General features: G+C 38.8%; 1 protein-coding gene across 5 annotated transcripts in view; it reads right to left on the reverse strand.

Moving 5' to 3' along the window:
* Positions 1-19114, reverse strand: part of DIP2B (DIP2 acetate--CoA ligase B (putative)) — a 226647-nt gene that overhangs the window by 83743 nt on the left and 123790 nt on the right. For all 5 annotated transcript variants that reach the window (XM_086713406.1, XM_025930846.2, XM_086713405.1 and 2 more), the window contains exon 3: positions 15631-15759. In XM_086713406.1, the coding sequence (XP_086569532.1) occupies positions 15631-15759 (129 nt within the window). The remainder of the gene's footprint in view (positions 1-15630; positions 15760-19114) is intronic.

The following is a 19114-nucleotide window of genomic DNA, read 5'->3' on the forward strand; positions in this document are numbered from 1 at the left end:
ATATTTTTGGAGAGAGAGAGAATGTGCAAGTAGGGGAGGGGGCAAAGGGAAGGGGGGGAGAGAGGGAGAGAGAGAAAGAAAGAGAGAGAATCCCAAGCAGGCTCCACACACTCAGCATGGAGCCTGATGTGGGGCTCAGTTCCATGACCCTGGGATCATGACCTGAGCTGAAATGAAGAGTTGGACGCTCAACTGGCTGAGCCACCCAAGCACCCCTGTACTTCTTTTATCATTAATGAGATTAAACATTGGATTTAAGGACCATTTAATATTTGTTGGTAAGTGAAAGTAAATATTCATGTCACTTGATCATTTTTCCACTGGGTTTCTGCATTTATTTTCCCCTAATTTTTAGCCTAAATTTTTAATTTTTCCCCTAGCCCTTTATCTCTGAATGTCAGAAATAGTTTCTTTTAATCTGTCATTTGTCTTTTGACACTGTGGTAGTTTATTGCCACACGGAAGGTTTTTAAAAATTTTTTATGGAATATCTCAAATCGATAACCTAATGTTATACTGAAGGAACTTAAAAAAGAACAAACTAAAACCAAAGTTAGTAAAAAGAGGAAATAACAAGGATTATAACAGAAATTAAAAAAATACATTTGAAAAACAGAAAACAATCAACAAAAATAAAAGTTGGTTTTTTGAAAAGATGAACAAAACTGACAAATCTTTAACTAGATTAAGAAAAATACAGGGGCTGGGGTGCCTGGGTGGCTCAGTCGGTTAAGCGGCCGACTTCGGCTCAGGTCATGATCTCGTGGTCCGTGAGTTTGAGCCCTGCATCGGGCTCTGTGCTGACAGCTCAGAGCCTGGAGCCTGTTTCAGATTCTGTGTCTCCCTCTCTCTGACCCTCCCCCATTCATGCTCTGTCTCTCTCTGTCTCAAAAATAAATAAATGTTATAAAAAAATTAAAAAAAAAAAAAAAGAAAAAGAAAAATACAGGGGCACCTGGGTGGCTCAGTCGGCTGGGCGTCTGACTTGGGCTCAGGTCATGATCTCCCAGTTCACAGGTTCGAGCCCTGCATCGGGCTCTGTGCTGACAGCTCAGAGCCTGGAGCCTGCTTTGGATTCTGTGTCTCCCTCTCTCTCTGCCCTCCCCTGCTCATGCTCTCTCTCTCTCTCTCTCAGAAATAAAGATTTTTAAAAAATTAAAAAAGAAAAATACAGAGTAAAATAACTAAAATAAAAAATGAAAGAGGAAATATTACAACTGATACCATAGAAATAAAAAAGATTATAAGACTACCATGAGACTCCTAGAAACATACAACCTACTAAGATTGAATCATGAAGAAAGAAAATCAGAACAGACCAATTACTATTAAGAAGACTGAATCAGTAATAAAAACCTCCCAACAAAGAAAAGCCCAGGTTTCACTGTAGACATCTATAAAACATTTAAAGAACAGCAACCTTTCTCAAATTCATTCAAAAAACTAAAGAAGAAATACTTCTCATTTAAAAGAAGAAATACAAATTCATTTTTATGAGGCCAGCATTACCCTAAAACCAAAGCCAAACAAATATACTACAAAAAACAAGACAAAACAAATCCAAAATAAAACAAAACAACAACCCCCTAAAACTAAGCAACCCACTGAATGGGAGAAGATATTTGCAAATGATATATCCAATAAGGGGGTTAACATCGAAAATATATAAAGGACTCACACAACACCAAAAAACAAATAATTCAATTAAAAAGTGAGCAGAGAACTTGAATAGACATTTTTACAAAGAAAGCATACAAATGGCCAACAGACATAAAAAGACACGCAGCATCACTAACCACAGGGAAATGAAAATCAAAACCACTTCGAGATCTCACCTTACACCTGTCAGAATGGCTAGGATGAAAAAGACAATACCAAGTTTTGTGAGGATGTAGAGAAAAAGGAACCCTGGTACACTGTCAGTGGGAATGTAAATCGGTGTAGCCACTGTGGAAAACAAGGTAAAAAAAATTAAAAATAGAAACACCAAGAAGTCCAGTAATTCCACTATTGGGTATTTACTCAAAGAAAACAAAAACACTAATTCAAAAAGACATATGCATCCTCACGCTTCCTGCAATATTGTGTATAATAGCCAAGATATAGAAGCAGCTCAAGTGTCCATCGACAGAATGGATAAAGATACGGAATATATATACAGTAGAATATTACTCGGCCATTAAAAATAATAGGACCTTGCCATTTGTGACAACATGGATGAACCTAGAGGGTATCATGCTAAGTAAAATAAGTCAGAGAAAGACAGACCCCATATGATTTCACTTATGTGTGGAATCTAAAAAAAGGAACAAACAAAACTCAAAGAGACTCTTAAATGCAGTTAAGAAACTGGTGGTTGCTAGAGGTGAGGCAGGTGGGGGATGGGCAAAATAGATAAAGAGCATTAAGAGGTACGAACCTCCAATTATAAAATAAAGTCACAGAGATGAAGAGTAGAGCATGGGGAAGTCAACAATATCGAAAAAATGTACGGTGATGACACATCATAATGAGCATTGAGTAATGTATAAAATTATTAAACCACTATTTTGTACACCTGAAACTAATGTAACACTGAATGATAATCACACTGAAATTTTTAAAATAAATAAAAAATTTAAATGCAGATTTTTTTAAAAGGCAGAAACAGACCCATAAACACAGAGAACAAACTGATGGTGGCAGAGGGGAGGGGAGTAGGGAGATGAGAAAAATGAGTAAAGGAAAGGAGTGCCTGGGTGGCTCAGTCAGTTAAGCATCTGGCTCTTGATTTCAGCTCAGGTCATGATCTCAGGGTTTGTAGGTTCAAGGGCTGCTCTGGGCTCTGTCAGCACAGAGCCTATTTGTGTCTCCCTCTCCCTGCCCCTCCCTCCCTCCCTCTCTCTCTCAAAATAAATAAAGTTAAAAAAGTTTTTTAAAGTCGGTAAGGGGGAGTGGGAGATACAGGCTTCTAGTTATGGAATAAGTCACAAAGGTAAAAAGTACAGTGCTGGGAATATAGTCAATGGTATTGTCATAGCGATGTATGGTGACAGATGACAGCTGCACTTGCAGTAAGTATAGCATAATGTACAGATTTGTTAATCGCCATGCTGTACATCTGAAACTAATGTAACACTGTATGTCAACTATGCTTCAATTAAAAAAAAAGAACCCCTACACCAATATCCCTGATGAATACAGATGCAAAAAGATGGAACAAAATACTATCAACCTGAATTCAACAGTACATGAAAAGGACTATGTACCGGGGCACCTGGGTGGCTCAGCCAGTTCAGCGTCCAACTCTTGGGTTTGGCTCAGGTCATGTTCTCACGGTTTCATGAGTTCGAGCCCAACGCTGGGCTCTGTGCTGACAGTGTGGCGTCTGCTTGGGATTCTCTCTCTCTCTCCCTTTCTCTCTGCCCCTCCCCAACTCGCGCCGTCTCTGTCTCTCTCAAAATAAATAAATAAAAACATTCATATTCATATTTATATTTAGGACTATGTACCATAACCAAGTGGGATTTATCCCTGTGTTGCAAGGATGTTCAACATATGAAAATCAACAAATGTAAGACTCTACATTAACACAATGAAGGAGAAAAATTATATGACCATCATAGATGCAGAAAAAGCATTTGACAAAACTCAACACACTTGATAAAAACACTCAACGAACTAGGAACAGAAGGACATTCTCTCAAAATAATAAAATTCATAAACGAAAAGCCCACAGCCAGCAACATAGTCAACGGTGAGCGCTGAAAGCTTTTCCTTCTAAGATCAGGAACAAGGTAAAGATGCCTGCTCTCACCACTTCTTTCAGCATAGTACTGGATATCCTGGTCAGAGTAATTAGGCAAGAAAAAGAAATAAAAGGTATACAAAGGGAGAGGAAGAAGTAAAATTATTTATGTTTGCAGATGACATGATCTTATACATAGGAAATCCTAAAGATTTTATTCATGTACACAAACTGTTAGAACTAATCGGCAAATTCAACAACTGCAGGATAGAAAATCAGGATACAAAAACCAGTTGTGTTTCTCAACACAAACAATTAACTATCTGAGAAGGAAAGGAAGGAAATAATCTCATTTATAGTAGCATAAAAAATAATAAAAATTTCAAAATCAACACAACCAAGCAGGCAAAAGACTTGTATACCATGAAAACCGCTGCAGGAAATTAAAGAAGAAACAAATGGAAAAACATTCCATGTTCATGGACTGGAAGATTTAATATTGTTAAAATATAAGTGATCTACAGATTTAATGCTATACCTGTAACAATCCACTGGCACTTTTGAAGAAATAGAAAAAAAATCCTAAAATGTATACGGAATCTCAAAGAACTCAGAATAGCCAAAACAATTTTAAGAAAGAAGAATAAAGCTGGAAGCCTCATATTTCCTGATTTCAAAATATATATATTTCCTGAAAGCCAGAGTAACCAAGATAGTATAATGTTGGCATAAAGAGAGACATATAGACCAATGCAATAAAATAGCTCAGAAATTAACCCTTGTGTATATGGTTAAATGGTCTTTGACAAGGGTGCCAAGACTGTTCAGTTAGGAATGACAGTCTCTTCAACAAATGTTGCCAGGAAACTGAAATATCTGCATATAAAAGAATGAAGTTGGACAATTTATCTTATACCATATGCCATATAAACTAACTAAAGGGGTGCCTGGGTGGCTCAGTCGGCTGAGCATCCGACTTCGGCTCAGGTCATGATCTTGTGGTTTGAGTTTGAGCCCCGCGTCGGGCTCTGTGCTGACAGCTCAGGGCCTGGAGCCTGCTTCTGATTTTGTGTCTCCCTCTCTCTCTGCCCCTCCCCTGCTCACGCTCTGTCTCTCCCTCTCTCTCAAAAATAAATAAATGTAAAAAAAAATTAATTAAAAATAAATCAAAAACTTAAACATAAGACATGAAACTATAGAACTCTTAGAAGAAAACATAAAAGGAAAGCTTCATAACTCTGGAGCGGGTTAATCATTTCTTGGATATGACACTATAAGCACAAGCAAGAAAAGCAAAAATAGGTGGGACTCCATCAAACTAAAAAGCTTCTGCACAACAAAGGAAACAACAGAGTGAAAAGGCAACCTATGGAATGGGAGAAAATATTTGCAAACCATGTATTGGATAAGGCACTAATGTCCAGAATATTTAAACAATACTTACAACTCAATAACAACAAGTAACCCAATTTTAAAATGGCCAAGGGACTCGAACAGACATTTCTCCAAACAAGATAAACAAATGGACAACAATCATATGAAAAGATGCTCAACATCACTAATCATCAGGGAAATGCAAGTCAAAGCCACAATGGCATATCTCTTCATACCAATCAGGATAGCCACTGAAAGGGGGCCTGGGTGGCTCAGTCAGTTAGGTGTCCGACTCTTGATTTCGGCTCAGGTCATGATCTCAAGCTCCATGTCAGGTTTTGTGCTAACAGCAAAGAGCCTGCTTGGGGTTCTCTCTCTCCCTCTTTCTCTGCCCCTTGCCTGCTCATGCTTTTTCTCGCTTTCAAAAATAAATAAATAAACTTAAAAAAAAAAAGGATAGTTACTGGAAAGAAAACAAATCAAAGGGGGGGGGGAGAAAAAGAAAGGAAAGTGTTGGTGAGGACATGGAGAAATTAGGATCCTTGCACACTGTTGGTGGGACTGTGAAATGGTGCAGCTGTTATGGAAAACAGTATGGAAGGTTTCTCAAAAAACTGAAAATAAAACTATCATATGATCTAGCAATCCCACTTCTGGGTATATATCCAAAAGAACTGAAAGCAGGGTCTCAAAGAGATATTTGCACACAAATGTTCAATGCAGCATTATGTACAACAGCCATGACATGGAAGGAACCTTAATGCCCATGAATGGATGAATGTATAAAGAAAATGTGTTAGATATATACAATGGACTATTATTCAACCTTAAAAAAGAAGGATATCTTCTCACATGCTACAACATGGATGAACCTTGAGGACATTAGGTTAAGTGAACTAAAACAATCACAAAAAACCAAAATCTGCTTACAAGAGATATCTAAAGTACTCAAATTCTTAGATATAGTAAGACTAGGGGGAGAGGGAAACAGAGAGTTGTGAGTTGTCACTGTTTCAGTCATGCAAGATCAAAGAGTTCTAAAGAGCTGTTGTGTACCAATATGCATATAGTTAATATGGAAATGTACACTTAAAAATTTTGAAGGCGGGGCACCTGGGTGGCTCAGTTGGTTAAGTATCCAACTCTTGATTTTGGCTAAGGTCATGATCTCATGGTTTGTGAGATGGTGCCCTGAGTCAGGCTTTGTGCTGACAGTGTGGAGCCTGCTTGAGATTCTCTCTCTCTACCTCTCCCCTGCTCGCTTCCTTGTTCCTGCTCTCTCGCTCTCTCTCTCTCTCTCTCTCTCCAAATAAATAAACATTAAAAAAAAATTTTAAGAGGGTATATATATGTGTTTTTTACTGCAGTAAAAACATTTTGTATGTAGTCTTTCATCACATCTGGATTTTGAGTTCCAGCTGTTTTCCTGTAAAACTTTCTCTAAGCCCACGTTACTGAAAAATTCACTGGTGTTTTCTTTTAGTACTTACCTTTTTTTTTTTTTTTTAAATCTAGATCTCTGATCCATTTGAAGTTTTTCCTGGCATATGGTATGAGATATGGATTTACTTTATATTTTTCCCTGTGTCCTAGCACCATCTATTAAAAAGTACATTTCTGTCCCAATGATTTGCAATGCTCTTTATTATACACTAAATCCCAGATGTACTTTGTTCTATTTCTATACTTGTTATTCTAAAGTTTATTTATTTTGAGAGACAGAGAGAGAGAGAAAGAGAAGGGGGGGGAGGGCGGAGACAGAGGATCCAAAATGGGCTCTGTGCTAACAGCAAAGAACCCAATGCAGGGCTCAAACTCACAAATCATGAGATCATGACTTGAGCCATAGTCAGACGCTTAACCTACTGAGCCACCCCGGTGCCCCTCTGCACTTGTTATTCTATTCCAATGTTATTCTATTCCAATGGTCTGCCTGCCACTTTGTCTGCCATACCACACTGTTTTAATTATAGAGTCTTTAGAGTGAATATGTTTTAATATCTAGTAGGTATAGTCACTCTTCATAGGTTTTCTTTCTCAGTGTTTTCCTACCTATTCTTACATGTTTATTTTTCCAAATGAACTTCAAAAACATGTTTTCTGGCTCCATAAATAAATTTAATAATGTTGTTGGGACTGGATTGAATTTATAAACTAATTTAGGGAGTCCCGCCATCTTTGTGATGTTGAATTATCAAAGAACAAGGAATGCTTTTCCATTTATCATGTCTACGTTGTGTCCTTCAGAGTCTTAAAGTTTCCTTTGTAAAGGCTTTATACATTTCTTAAGTTTTTCCTAAATATGTCTTATCTTTTCTATTGCTTTTGTAAATGAGGTTTGCTCTACTATATCTTTTAATTGGTTATTGCTTGCATATATGAAGGCTACTGATTTCTGAACTAGTTTTATATCTGGCTACCTGACTGAATTATTGTATTAGATTATTTTTGTTATTGACTTTCTTGGGTTTTCTTTTTTTTTTTTTTTTTAATGTTTATTTATTTTTGAGAGAGAGAGAGACAGAGACAGAGCACAAGCGGGGCAGGGGCAGGGCCAGAGAGAGAGGGAGACGCAGAATCTGAAGCAGGCTCCAGGCTCCAAGCTGTCAGCACAGAGCCCGACATGGGGCTCAAACTCACAAACCGCAAGATCATAACCTGAGCCAAAGTCGGAAGCTTAACTGACTGAGCCACCCAGACACCCCCACTCTCTTGGATTTTCTAAGTAAACATCGTATCAAGTACAAATACAGTTTTACTTTTTCTTTTCTGATTCTTACACCTCTAGTTGATTTGCCTTGTCTACTCGTATTAACACCTCTAGTGCAATTTAAATTTAGAATTAAAAACAAAAAACAAAAAACAAAAACTCTTGTAAATAAATTTAAAAAAAACAGCTCAATTTAAAAAAACAAGTTGAGGCACTGGACAGGTAGGTTACAGAAGAAGAATAAAAGGTCAATTAACATATTCAAAAAGGGGCGCCTGGGTAATTCAATTGGTTGAACGTCCGACTCTTCATTTCTGCTCAGGTCATGATCTCAGGGTTATGGGATGGAGCCCCATGTTGGACTCCACGCTGAGCATGAGGTTTGCTTAAGATTCTCTCTCTTTCCCTCTGTCCCTCCCTCACTTGCACACTCTCTCTAAAAAATAAAAAAAGCCATATTAAAAAAATTCAATCTCATTTGTAACACTTCCATCAACAAGGTATGAGAGGGTATGAGAGTGTCCGTTTTCCTACATCTATGGACAACACTGGATTATGTTTTTCATCTTTTCCCAAGAGGTAATTGGAAAGTGTTATTTTACAGTTTTAAAGTAGCTATTCCTATCCTTGGCTCGTTTTTATGAAGTGGTTACGACATGATGCAAAAGTAGCATAGATGGGCTTTACGTATCAGGGGCAGAACAAACACTAAGTGCCCTTACCTATTTAGATAGATGGATGGATGGATGACCAGATGGCCAGACAGACTAGCAGATAATGGACAGACTGAACAGACTAGCAGATATGGACAGACTGAAAGGGAGATGCTTAGACAGGTTCAATCATTAAGTAGAGAAGCACAGTTCAAAGAGTTACCTGCAAGCCATCAAGTAGTCATGCCGTTTTCACCAATTTCTAAAGCAGCAACCACTTTAACATTTTTAATTATGACAGAGACAGCAACTATTAAATTCTGGAACATTAGGGTATCACATTAATTTTGGCACTATACTGTGTGCCTAGTGGAGAGGGAAAATGCAATTTTAATTTAATTTAAATTTAAATAAAATTTCATGTGCATTTCACATTCCCTTGTACAGATTACGTTTCTTTTTTTTAAATTTTTTTTAATGTTTATTTATTTTTGAGACACAGACAGAGCATGAGTGGGAGAGGGGCAGAGACAGAGGGAGACACAGAATCCGAAGCAGGCTCCAGGCTCCAAGCTGGCAGCACAGAGCCTGACGCGGGGCTCGAACTCACAAACTACGAGATCATGACCTGAGCCAAAGTCGGATGCTTAACTGACTGAGCCACCTAGGCGCCCAAGACTACGTTTCTTTAACCTGGAATATCTATATAGCAAACAGCTATTCACCCTTCAAACTGGTCCAGACTTCAACACCTCCATGAAGCCTGCCCTTAACAGTGCCAGTTCCCAGGCTCCTTCCCCTGTCATCCCCTCTTTTTTTCTGCCTCTACCTTTTATAAAGGATGCCTGTGTTTAAGAAAAGATTCTTGGGTTTCTGCCTGTGCTTCTCTAGAATCTAAACTGTGCTCAACTCACAGGTCTACAATAAATTCTTGATGAACTGAACTAAACTCAATTTACTTTCCTTGGCACAAGGAAGAGTATTAATATGGAAATAAAATAGTCTTGGTATACCAGTGGCAGCCCCCTTAGCAAATGCCACCATGTCAGAAATCAGATATAAAATTTTTTTAATGTTTGTTTATTTCTGAGGGAGAGCAAGTGGGGAAGGGGCAGAGAGAGAGAGAGAGAGAGAGAGAGAGAGAGAGACAGACACGGGATCTGAAGCGGGCTCTGTGCTGACAGCAGAGAGCCCAATGAGGGGCTCGAACTCACAGACCATGAGATCATGACCTGAGCTGAAGTCAGAAGCGTGATTGAGCCACCCAGGCGCCCCAGAGATCAGATTTAGACAGAGAAAGAAAGTTCTCAATTAGGGTCACAGAGGGAGTTACTGTTGCATTTAGCTCCCATTACTAAGTCAGAAGAATCCATACTTAGAGTAAAAACCATTAAGAACAATAACTGGTTTATTGCTTTAAATCATTTATCCAGGGCTATCATTTTTAAAACTATCTTTTCCAAACCTCCATTTATAAAATAATTAAGTCATGGGAATATATGTACAGCATGGTAACTGTAGCTAATATATTGTACATTTGAAAAGTTGCTAAGAGAATGAATCTTAAAAGTCCTCACCACCACAACAAAAAATTCTGTATAGCTACGCATGGTGGTGGATGTTGACTAGACTCACTGTGGTGATCATTTCACGGTATCAAATCACTGTGTTGTATACCTGACCTAATATAATACTACCTCAATAAAAGGAAAAAAACTGCTACTTTTAAAAAAAAAATAATATGAATACATTTTACATTATATGTATTTTGCATTTTACCACAATAAAAAAACCCTTAGTATACATATTAGAAAAAATTAATATACATATTGGAAAAAGATGTAAGCACATATAATGCTGGAGTGAAATTTTTTCTGAGATCCACTGCGTCTCAAAACTAATCCCACCTCAACAGTTTGTTACCTATTCTTCCAGGTTTCTGTATCTGTGTTCTTAATATATGTAATGTTGTTATTCATATTTCTAAAACTCAGGTCATGCATTACATACTATCTTGCATTTATTAAAAATATATTTTGTACATCTCTCCATATCTGCACAAAAAAATCTACCTCTTTTTCACAGGATTTTAAAATCCACTTTCAGGGGCGCCTGGGTGGCTTGGTCGGTTAAGCATCCGACTTCGGGACTTCGGCTCAGGTCATGATCTCACGGTCCGTGAGTTCGAGCCCCGCATCGGGCTCTGTGCTGACCGCTCAGAGCCTGCAGCCTGTTTCAGATTCTGTGTCTCCCTCTGTCTCTGCCCCTCCCCTGTTCATGCTCTGTCTCTCTCTGTCTCAAAAATAAATAAACGTTGAAAAAAAAAATCCACTTTCATAGAATTCCTTTGTGTGGACATGCTGTAACTTATTTAACCACTGTATTATTATGAACGCTATTACAACAAATGTCTGCGTATACGTCTTTGTGCAGATTTGTAGGTGTTTGTGTAAAATAAATTCCTAGAGGTGGAATCTCCAGGAAAAAAGGTATTAATATTCAAAGTTTTAAAGATATTGCCAAACTGTTGTGCTTTAAGACCTTTAAGACCACAGTACCTTTAAGACCTTTAAGACCTTAAAAACCTTTAAGACCACAGTACCAACTTATTAATGGCTCCAAAATAATTTTATACTGCACTTATATTATTCTGCTTTAGTGTCCCTGAGGTTTACTTAGTTGAATCAAGATTGCCATATCTTATTGAATCTATGATGCCATCTTATTTCAGACATGTTAAAATGTGAAAAGTGTTCTTCTTATATTAGATGAAATCATGGTTCTTAGCTGTCCCGGAAAACAAATGATTAACTGCTTATACTGAGAAAAAGCACTTCCTCAACAAGAGCAAATCAAATGCTCAGACTTATTAATTAAAAATACTACATTTCCAGGGCACCTGGGCGGCTCAGTCAGTTAAGCATTCGACTTCGGTTCAGGACAGGATCTCGCAGTTCATGAGTAGCGGTCCCCACATTGGGGTCTCTGCTGTCAGCACAGAGCCTGGAGCATGTATCCCATTCTGTGTCTCCCTCTCTCTTTGCCCCTTCCCCACTTGTGCTTTGTCTCTTCTTCCTCTCTCAAAAATAAAAAAAAACATTAAAAAAAATTTTTTTTAAATATACACTTCCAAAAGTATTTTGCTAAAACTAGGGAATTCTTCACAACAATCAAGCTTTACAAGGCCCATGACATTTGGATAATTAATAACTACAAAGCATGTTCTTCTCTGCCGTAAGGTTTGTGTCAGCAGAACACAAAACAAATCAAACCACCCATCTATTTTTCTAACATGGTAAGCCCTGGCCCATATATTGGTGTCAAAACAAGAAGTCCACAGTTACTACATCAGCAAAGCCTCTTATTGATAAGAACAGGCAACTCTTTTAACTGGATTTGACTCATTTACCACCATACAATTCATCTTGATCTTTGATAAGAAGTCACTTCCGAAGTTCAGTCCCCAGACACAGCTGACTTTGGATATCTCTGCCAGAAGCACATGTGAAAGCTGGGTATCATTTTCCAGCACTAACATTTGAGCTGAAAAGGCGATACAAATACTCTAAAGTCCTTTTTTGTTGTTGTTTTGTTTGAGGTAGCTAATTACTCAAAAACCGAGCTTTAAAGGAGTTGTCAGAATTACTTATCATACTATCACTTTCCATCTCAGGCATCAACTGTGTATTTTCTACACTTGTAACCATAACACACGTGTAGAAATTGTATCATGCCTTGATGTGCAGGAAAAAAAGGTACTAGTAAATGTATTGGAAATGTCAGAACCTCTTGGCTAAGCACAAAGAATAGAATCGGATCATATCTGACTGTGAATAAATATAAGCTCTTTATACCATGTCTGCAACATGAAATACTAAGTCTACTTAGATTTGATTAACATTAGTTGAAATGTCATAGGTATTAATAAGCCTCCACCAAATAAGAAAGGATTTTCTAGTTACACTTAATAACACCATTAAATCCTTTGGGTGTACCTCTCAGTTTACTGTGATGCTTGTCATTTTACTAAACACACCCTCCATTCTTATGCCACTTTTGCATGTGACATGTAAACGTAACCGTTCCTAAAGATGGAGTGACAAAGAGGTGAAGTTCGACTCCCAACAATTTCTACAACTTATTTGCTCTACTTCTGCTGCTGCTGTTGATTCCTTCTTATTCATTAGAAGCCGCAATTTGCTGGGGCGCCTGGGTGGCTCAGTCGGTTAAGCATCCGACTTCAGCTCAGGTCATGATCTCGCGGTCCGTGAGTTCGAGCCCCGCATCGGGCTCTGTGCTGACAGCTCAGAGCCTGGAGCCTGTTTCAGATTCTGTCTCCCTCTCTCTCTGACCCTCCCCCGTTCATGCTCTGTCTCTCCCTGTCTCAAAAATAAATAAACATTAAAAAAAAAAAAATTAAAAAAAAAAAAGAAGCCACAATTTGCTGAGTTTTCCTTTGCAATTTAGTTAATTCCTAATGTACTGAAAAATGTGTTTTTTACCCAAAATCCATGCTTGCATGCCTCCACTTTCATGTTCCCCTCATGATAGTACTCTGGTACTCTCATATCTTTCAATATCTTCAGGGTTTTAAATGGCCTTTTCTTCCCTATTTTACCTCTTCTCTGGTCTTCTTGCTACTACCTTAAAAAAAAAGTCCCTGTGAGACAAATATCCCAAACTTACTCTTAAACCCTCTTCAAGATCTCTGCACCAAACTAAGAGACACAGTCGGCTAACCGACATTTGGTTCACAGACTACGCTTTCCCACATTTGGGGTAAATCTGAAAGAATTGGTACAAGAGAGCAAGGGGCTAGAGATCACAGTTAGGTTTTAGTTGATTGAGGTCAAAATGTTACAGTAAAGGTCACTATAGCCTTTCTCTGTATGTGATCAGCCTGGATATAGGATGTAGAGAATCATCTTTCTGGTTCCTTACTCATTCTTTTATTATATGCTGTAAAAACAAACAAACAAGGGGGGGAACCCCCACAAAACTCTCAGAAGTCCAGAGATGAGAGTTTAGAGGCCGAAACCCTTCTGGACTGGTCAGAACCCACTGCTGCTGAACCGGGGCCCCAGAGTCAAAAGTGCCCAGGAAATCAGGCTTGGGTCCTGGCAACAAAGAGGAGCTCCCGAGATGTTTTTCTATATCCCGTTGTACCTCCCTCTAATCCACTCTTTAACGAACAACTACTTTTATTCTTTCTTTTCTCCAAAATATCTATTTAGCTCTTATGTATGTTTGGCCCTGTGCCAGGCACTGGGATACAGTAATGGCAGAGCACATGGTCTGTAGATGGAGCAAACTACTAGAACAAATACAAATGTAACCGCTCCGCTGAAACCTTCTAATGGTATTCAAGATTCCTTAAGATCTCATCCCTGGTCATCTTTCTAGCCTCATCTCCCACCTACTTCCGGGTTCTTGCATTCTACGTTCCATAATGAACTCCTTTCAGGTCTACTATCTGATGCTATTTCCCTCAGTCTGTCTGCTGTGACACAGTTAAGATGTCTCACTCTCTGAGAAAGCCTCCTCTGATCGATCAAGACCAGGTTAGGTATAAGGGGAAATTCTGGGGTGGCATGTAACCTCTTTTTTTTCTTAAGAGAGAGGGAGAGAGGGTGCTCTTGAGCAGGGGAGAGGGGCAGAGGAAGGGAGAGAATTCCAAGCAGCCTCCAAGCTCAGTGAGTAGCCTAACGTGGGGCTTGATCCCACAACCCTGGGATCATGACCTGAGCTGATATCAAGAGTCGGATGCTCAACCGGCTGAGCCACCCAGGGGCCCCTAACCTCTACTTTTATTTTTTTTTTTTATGTAACACTTCTCATTCCTTCCTTTCAGTGTATAAAAATAGCTATCTAATAAAATCAGCTCCCAAAATGTCTGACACAGGTCGGCAACCATGTCCTTTTCCTTATTTTCTCTAAATCAGTTTCTGAAAGGATATGATATACACCCTGCTTTTTTTTAATTTCTTAATTTATTTATTTTTGAGAGAGAGCATGCATGCTCACGAGTGGGGGACAGGGCAGAAGGAGAGAGACAGAGGATCCCAGGCAGGCTCCACACTGAAGACAATGAGGGGCTTGATCCACGACCAACCCTGGGATCATGACGTGAGCCGAAATCAAGAGTTGGACACTTAACTGACTGAGCCACCCAGGTGCCCCTCACCCTGTTTTCTAATTCAAGAAAAGGTTAAAAGTTAGCTGGTACAGGAGTCAAAAATCTGAAGAAAGTAAAAGAACACTGAATTAGTTTGGTGACTTAATTCCACTACTTCTTTAAAAAAATTTTTTTTTAAGTGTCTATTTATTTTTGAGAGAGAGACAGAGCATGAGCAGGGAAAAGGCAGAGAGAGAGAGGGAGACACAGAATCTGAAGCAGACTCCAGGCTGTGAGTGCAGAGCCCAATGTGGTGCTCGAACTCGTGAGCCGTGAATCATGACCTGAACTGAAGTTGGATGCTGAACTAAGCCACCCAGGCACCCCAATTCTGTTACTTCTGAAGACAGTAAATGTGTTGCAGAGATTGTCTTAGCACAGTGGACAGTAGGTGGGCATGGGACGGGCTTGCCATGCCACCGGTCCTCCTGAGTGTCTTATGATTTGTTTCTCTGCTCATCGGTCCTGGCCATGATATTGCAGGGGCATGTTCCCACTGCTGGCCACAGCATGTTGCCTTTTCCCATCTCATGGGTACCTTTTGGGTCAGAAGAAATAAGGTTTAAGAGTTTACTAATTTGAAATTTCATTGTGAGTTTCTGTTCCAGTTCCATTAGTAAAAAGACTGATCCATAGCTCCGGCAAACACAGAGGCCACTTCCAACAGAGTCCACTGAGCTCTCTCAGTACCACCTCATGTGACCCTAGCCCTCTACTTTCTTATTTATGTACTCATGTTGCCTTTGTACTTGTCTGGCTCCCCTTCTGACCTTGAGTGCAGAAACGTCATATTTGGGGCTGTAGCCCCAACAAATATTGAGTATCTATCACACCTGGCACATAATAGATAATGACTGATGAATGAATTAATATAGACTTGCTTGGCCCTTCAAGGGAAACAAACAAACAAACATTAAAAGCTTTCAGGATACAGAGTTCATACTACAGTCACTAAAAACTATTCTGCTGGTAAATTTCAGTTCTTTCTCACCTGATCGGTATCGTTCATCCCTGGCTCCCCCAGATCGAGTTCGGTGGTACTTAGAAGGAGCAGAAGTTTGAGCTGCGGATGGAGCAGGTGTCTGGTTTCTATGTTCTTTTTGTACTGCTGACTCAGTTTCTAAAAAAGGAAATTTGGAATATGGTTATCTGATAACAATAGTAGCTAAAGTTTTCTGAGCACTTTATGGCATTCTCACAACACTCTGAGGCAGGTACTATTACCCCATTAGAGAGCTTCACTATACATACCTAAAAAGACATCCAGGCTAAAAAATATAATCTTAGAGTCATAATTGTCAACAGATGATAGGAGAGAAATAGCAAAATAGGAGAGAAAGTGAAAAGGCCACTCCAGAAGAATTTTTTTTTAATGTTTATTATTTTCTGAGAGAGAGCTTGAGCAGGGGAGGGGCTGAGAGAAAAGGAGACACAGAATCCAAAGCAGGCTCCAGGCTCTGAGATGTCAGCACAGAGCCTGATGTGGGGCTCGAACTTGTGAACAGTGAAATCATGACCTGAGCCAAAACTGGACAGTTAACTGACTGAGCCACCCAGGCACCCCCAAAGAGTTTAAGAATTGAGGGTGTGTGTGGTGGGGGGGATGGAGGGGTGTATATGACCCCCTAATCCTGCATAATGGTACAAAGAATAGCTTGGGGACCTTTAGCCTCTTCACTATAAGTTACTCCAAATAAACATGTCATTTAAGCAAAACTATAGTGCTTATTATGCAAACATAGCTTTTTGAGTCAACCTCTTTCAACTAGAATCACCACTGAACTTGCCCCTTTCCAGTACCTGGCCTAACCTCATTCTCTGTCCTATCAACATTCACTGTCTTATCAAGAATATGGGGAAGTGGGAAATAAACAGGTAAAATAATCAGAAGAGAAACACTTTAAGTTCAGTCCCACAAACCACGAGCTGAAACCAAGAGTTGGACGCTTAACCAACTGAGCCACCCAGGTGCACCTCATATACTGTTTTTAAGAAGGCAAGAAGAATATATTTTAGAATGCTCTCCACTAAAGTGCTTTTATGGATCTAGAAATGTTTATTTTTGATGGTTCCTGGCAGCTGAAATTTTTAATATAAAATATATTAACAGAGCAGAACCTATTTTAACACTGATATTTTGAAATATAATGTCTGGGGGCACCTGGGTGGCTCAGTCAGTTAAGCATCTGACTTAGCTCATGATCTCGTGGGGTTCATGAGTTCGAGCCCTGCGTCGGGCTCTGTGCTGACAGCTCAGAGCCTGAAGCCTGCTTCAGATTCTGTGTCTCCCTCTCTCTGCCTCACCCCTGCTTGCACTTTGTCTCTCTCTGTATCTCAAAAATGTATAAATGTTAAAAAATTTTTTTGAAATGTAATGCCTGTGATTGTAAACTGAAGTTTTAAATCAACCTAAATTCTTTTGATAATCCATTTCACAGAAGAGCTATACTGAGTTCTTAGTATTTTCACACCTTGCTTCATCTCTTAGTATATAAAGAATCAACAAACTATAGCCCATGTCTGTTTATAAGCAGTTTTATCAGAACATAGCCATGCCCATCTGTTTACATACTGCCTTGTAGATGCTTTCACACTGTAAAGGTACATGGAGTAATTAGATAGAGACTGATGGTCCTCAAAGTGTAAAATATCTACTATCTGGCCCTTTATAGAAAAAGCTTACCAACTCCCAGTCTATAATAAAAGCTAACATTTAAAGGTTTGTTTTTGCTAGGCACTGTGCATACAGCAGTTTTCATATGTTATTTACTCCTCACAACAATCCTACAAAGTCAGCAGTAACACTTTCAACTTATTATAGAAAAGGAATCAGAGACATGGATTATTTTATGCAGCCACACAGAGGCAGGGAATGGCAAGAGGCAGAATTCAAACCCAGATCTGTCTAACTCCACTGGTTCTCAATCAGAAAAGATTATGGGGAAGGAAGGAAGGAAGGAAGGAAGGAAGGAAGGAAGGAAGGAAGGAAGGAAAGGGAAAGAAAAGGTTATGAAAATTCTCCCAATACTGTTAGGAGGAAAGCAATCAGAATTAATAATGTAGTTTAGGAACATCTAAATGCTTCAGGAGGTATAGTCAGCAGCTAGATAATAGTTCTTTAAAAAAAAAGAAAATCACTTGTCAACCATAAGAGACGCTTAAATACAGAGAACAAACTGAGGGTTGCTGGCAGGGTTTTGGGTGGGGGGATGGGTTAAATGGATGATGGGCATTAATGAGGGCACTTGCCGGATGAGCACTGGGTGTTATATGTAAGTGATGAATCACTAAATTCTACTCCTGAAATCATTATTATACTATATGTTAACTAACTGGGATTCAAATTAAAAAAAAAAATCACTTGCTTTCACGTACATGATTCTGCAAAAAGTCCCTCCAAATTAAGTTTTCAGCCATTCATCAGAGAAATAATTTAAAACATAGTCCAATTAACTTTAAATAGGGAACAAAAAAGATAAAAGGGCTATTCTTATTTGCATTGTCACATGATCTATAGAGAAAGGAAATCAGATTAGTACCCATGAGCTACTTTGCCTGTAAGTATGCACAGAGAAATTGGTTTGACTTATAGAGTACTATGTTTAAAACACTAGCTTTGTATTACTTTGGGGGGTAAGGTGTCACAGTAAATATATATTTGAATTACCCATCATGGATTATTTTTTAAATTAAATAAATAGATCTTCTAGGACTGACCAAACCACCCTGCTCTGAAACACAGGGCTTCTGAATTAGACAGCTAATGATCCAAAAGATGAAAAGAATGAGCATGGATTCTCATTTCACAAAGGATGGACCAAAGGTTTATGTATTTTTTTATCATCCTGTCCTGCTTTTACTTTGTATTTTTCAATGTAATTAATTAGGAGAAAGAAGATAAGATAGATTAAAAATAAAAATTGTTTCAAAAAAAATGACAAAGACCAGTGATAGGGGAACAAGGAGTTGATACATTTGAGGAAAAATTAAAGAGAATGAACATTTCCACTCAGGATTATCTAGGCGTTATCAGAGATCAAATCACAAGGAAATGTAACAAAAATACAGACATCTGATGAAACTGACAGTCAGATGACATTTAGCAAGCGATCTACTGAGCTGGTACAAAAAACAAAACAAGCAAAAAAAAAAAAAACAAAACAAAACCAAAAAACCCCACACAAAACAGGCCTCACAACACTCTATTCACCAAGCAACATTACTATGATGCTCTGCACTGTTTTATCTCAGTTCTTTCAGGAATTTAGTCATCCAAGCAGACCAGGTCCTTTTTGGGTCTAAAAGTAAGACAATCATTTTGTTGTAGCTTGTCAGAAATGGAACCAGAAGGTCAATATGCAGTTTCAGTAAATGCCTGACAAGTTTATTCAGTGAGCATTCCTCAAGTGCCCACAAAGCGCAATGCCGCAAAAACATGGATTTCTGACAGAACCTTGGCTCAAATGTGCAATATA

This window comes from Puma concolor, chromosome B4 (assembly GCF_028749965.1).
Source record: "Puma concolor isolate L17-30 chromosome B4, mPumCon1.1.hap2, whole genome shotgun sequence".
NCBI classification, from domain to species: Eukaryota; Metazoa; Chordata; class Mammalia; order Carnivora; family Felidae; genus Puma; species Puma concolor.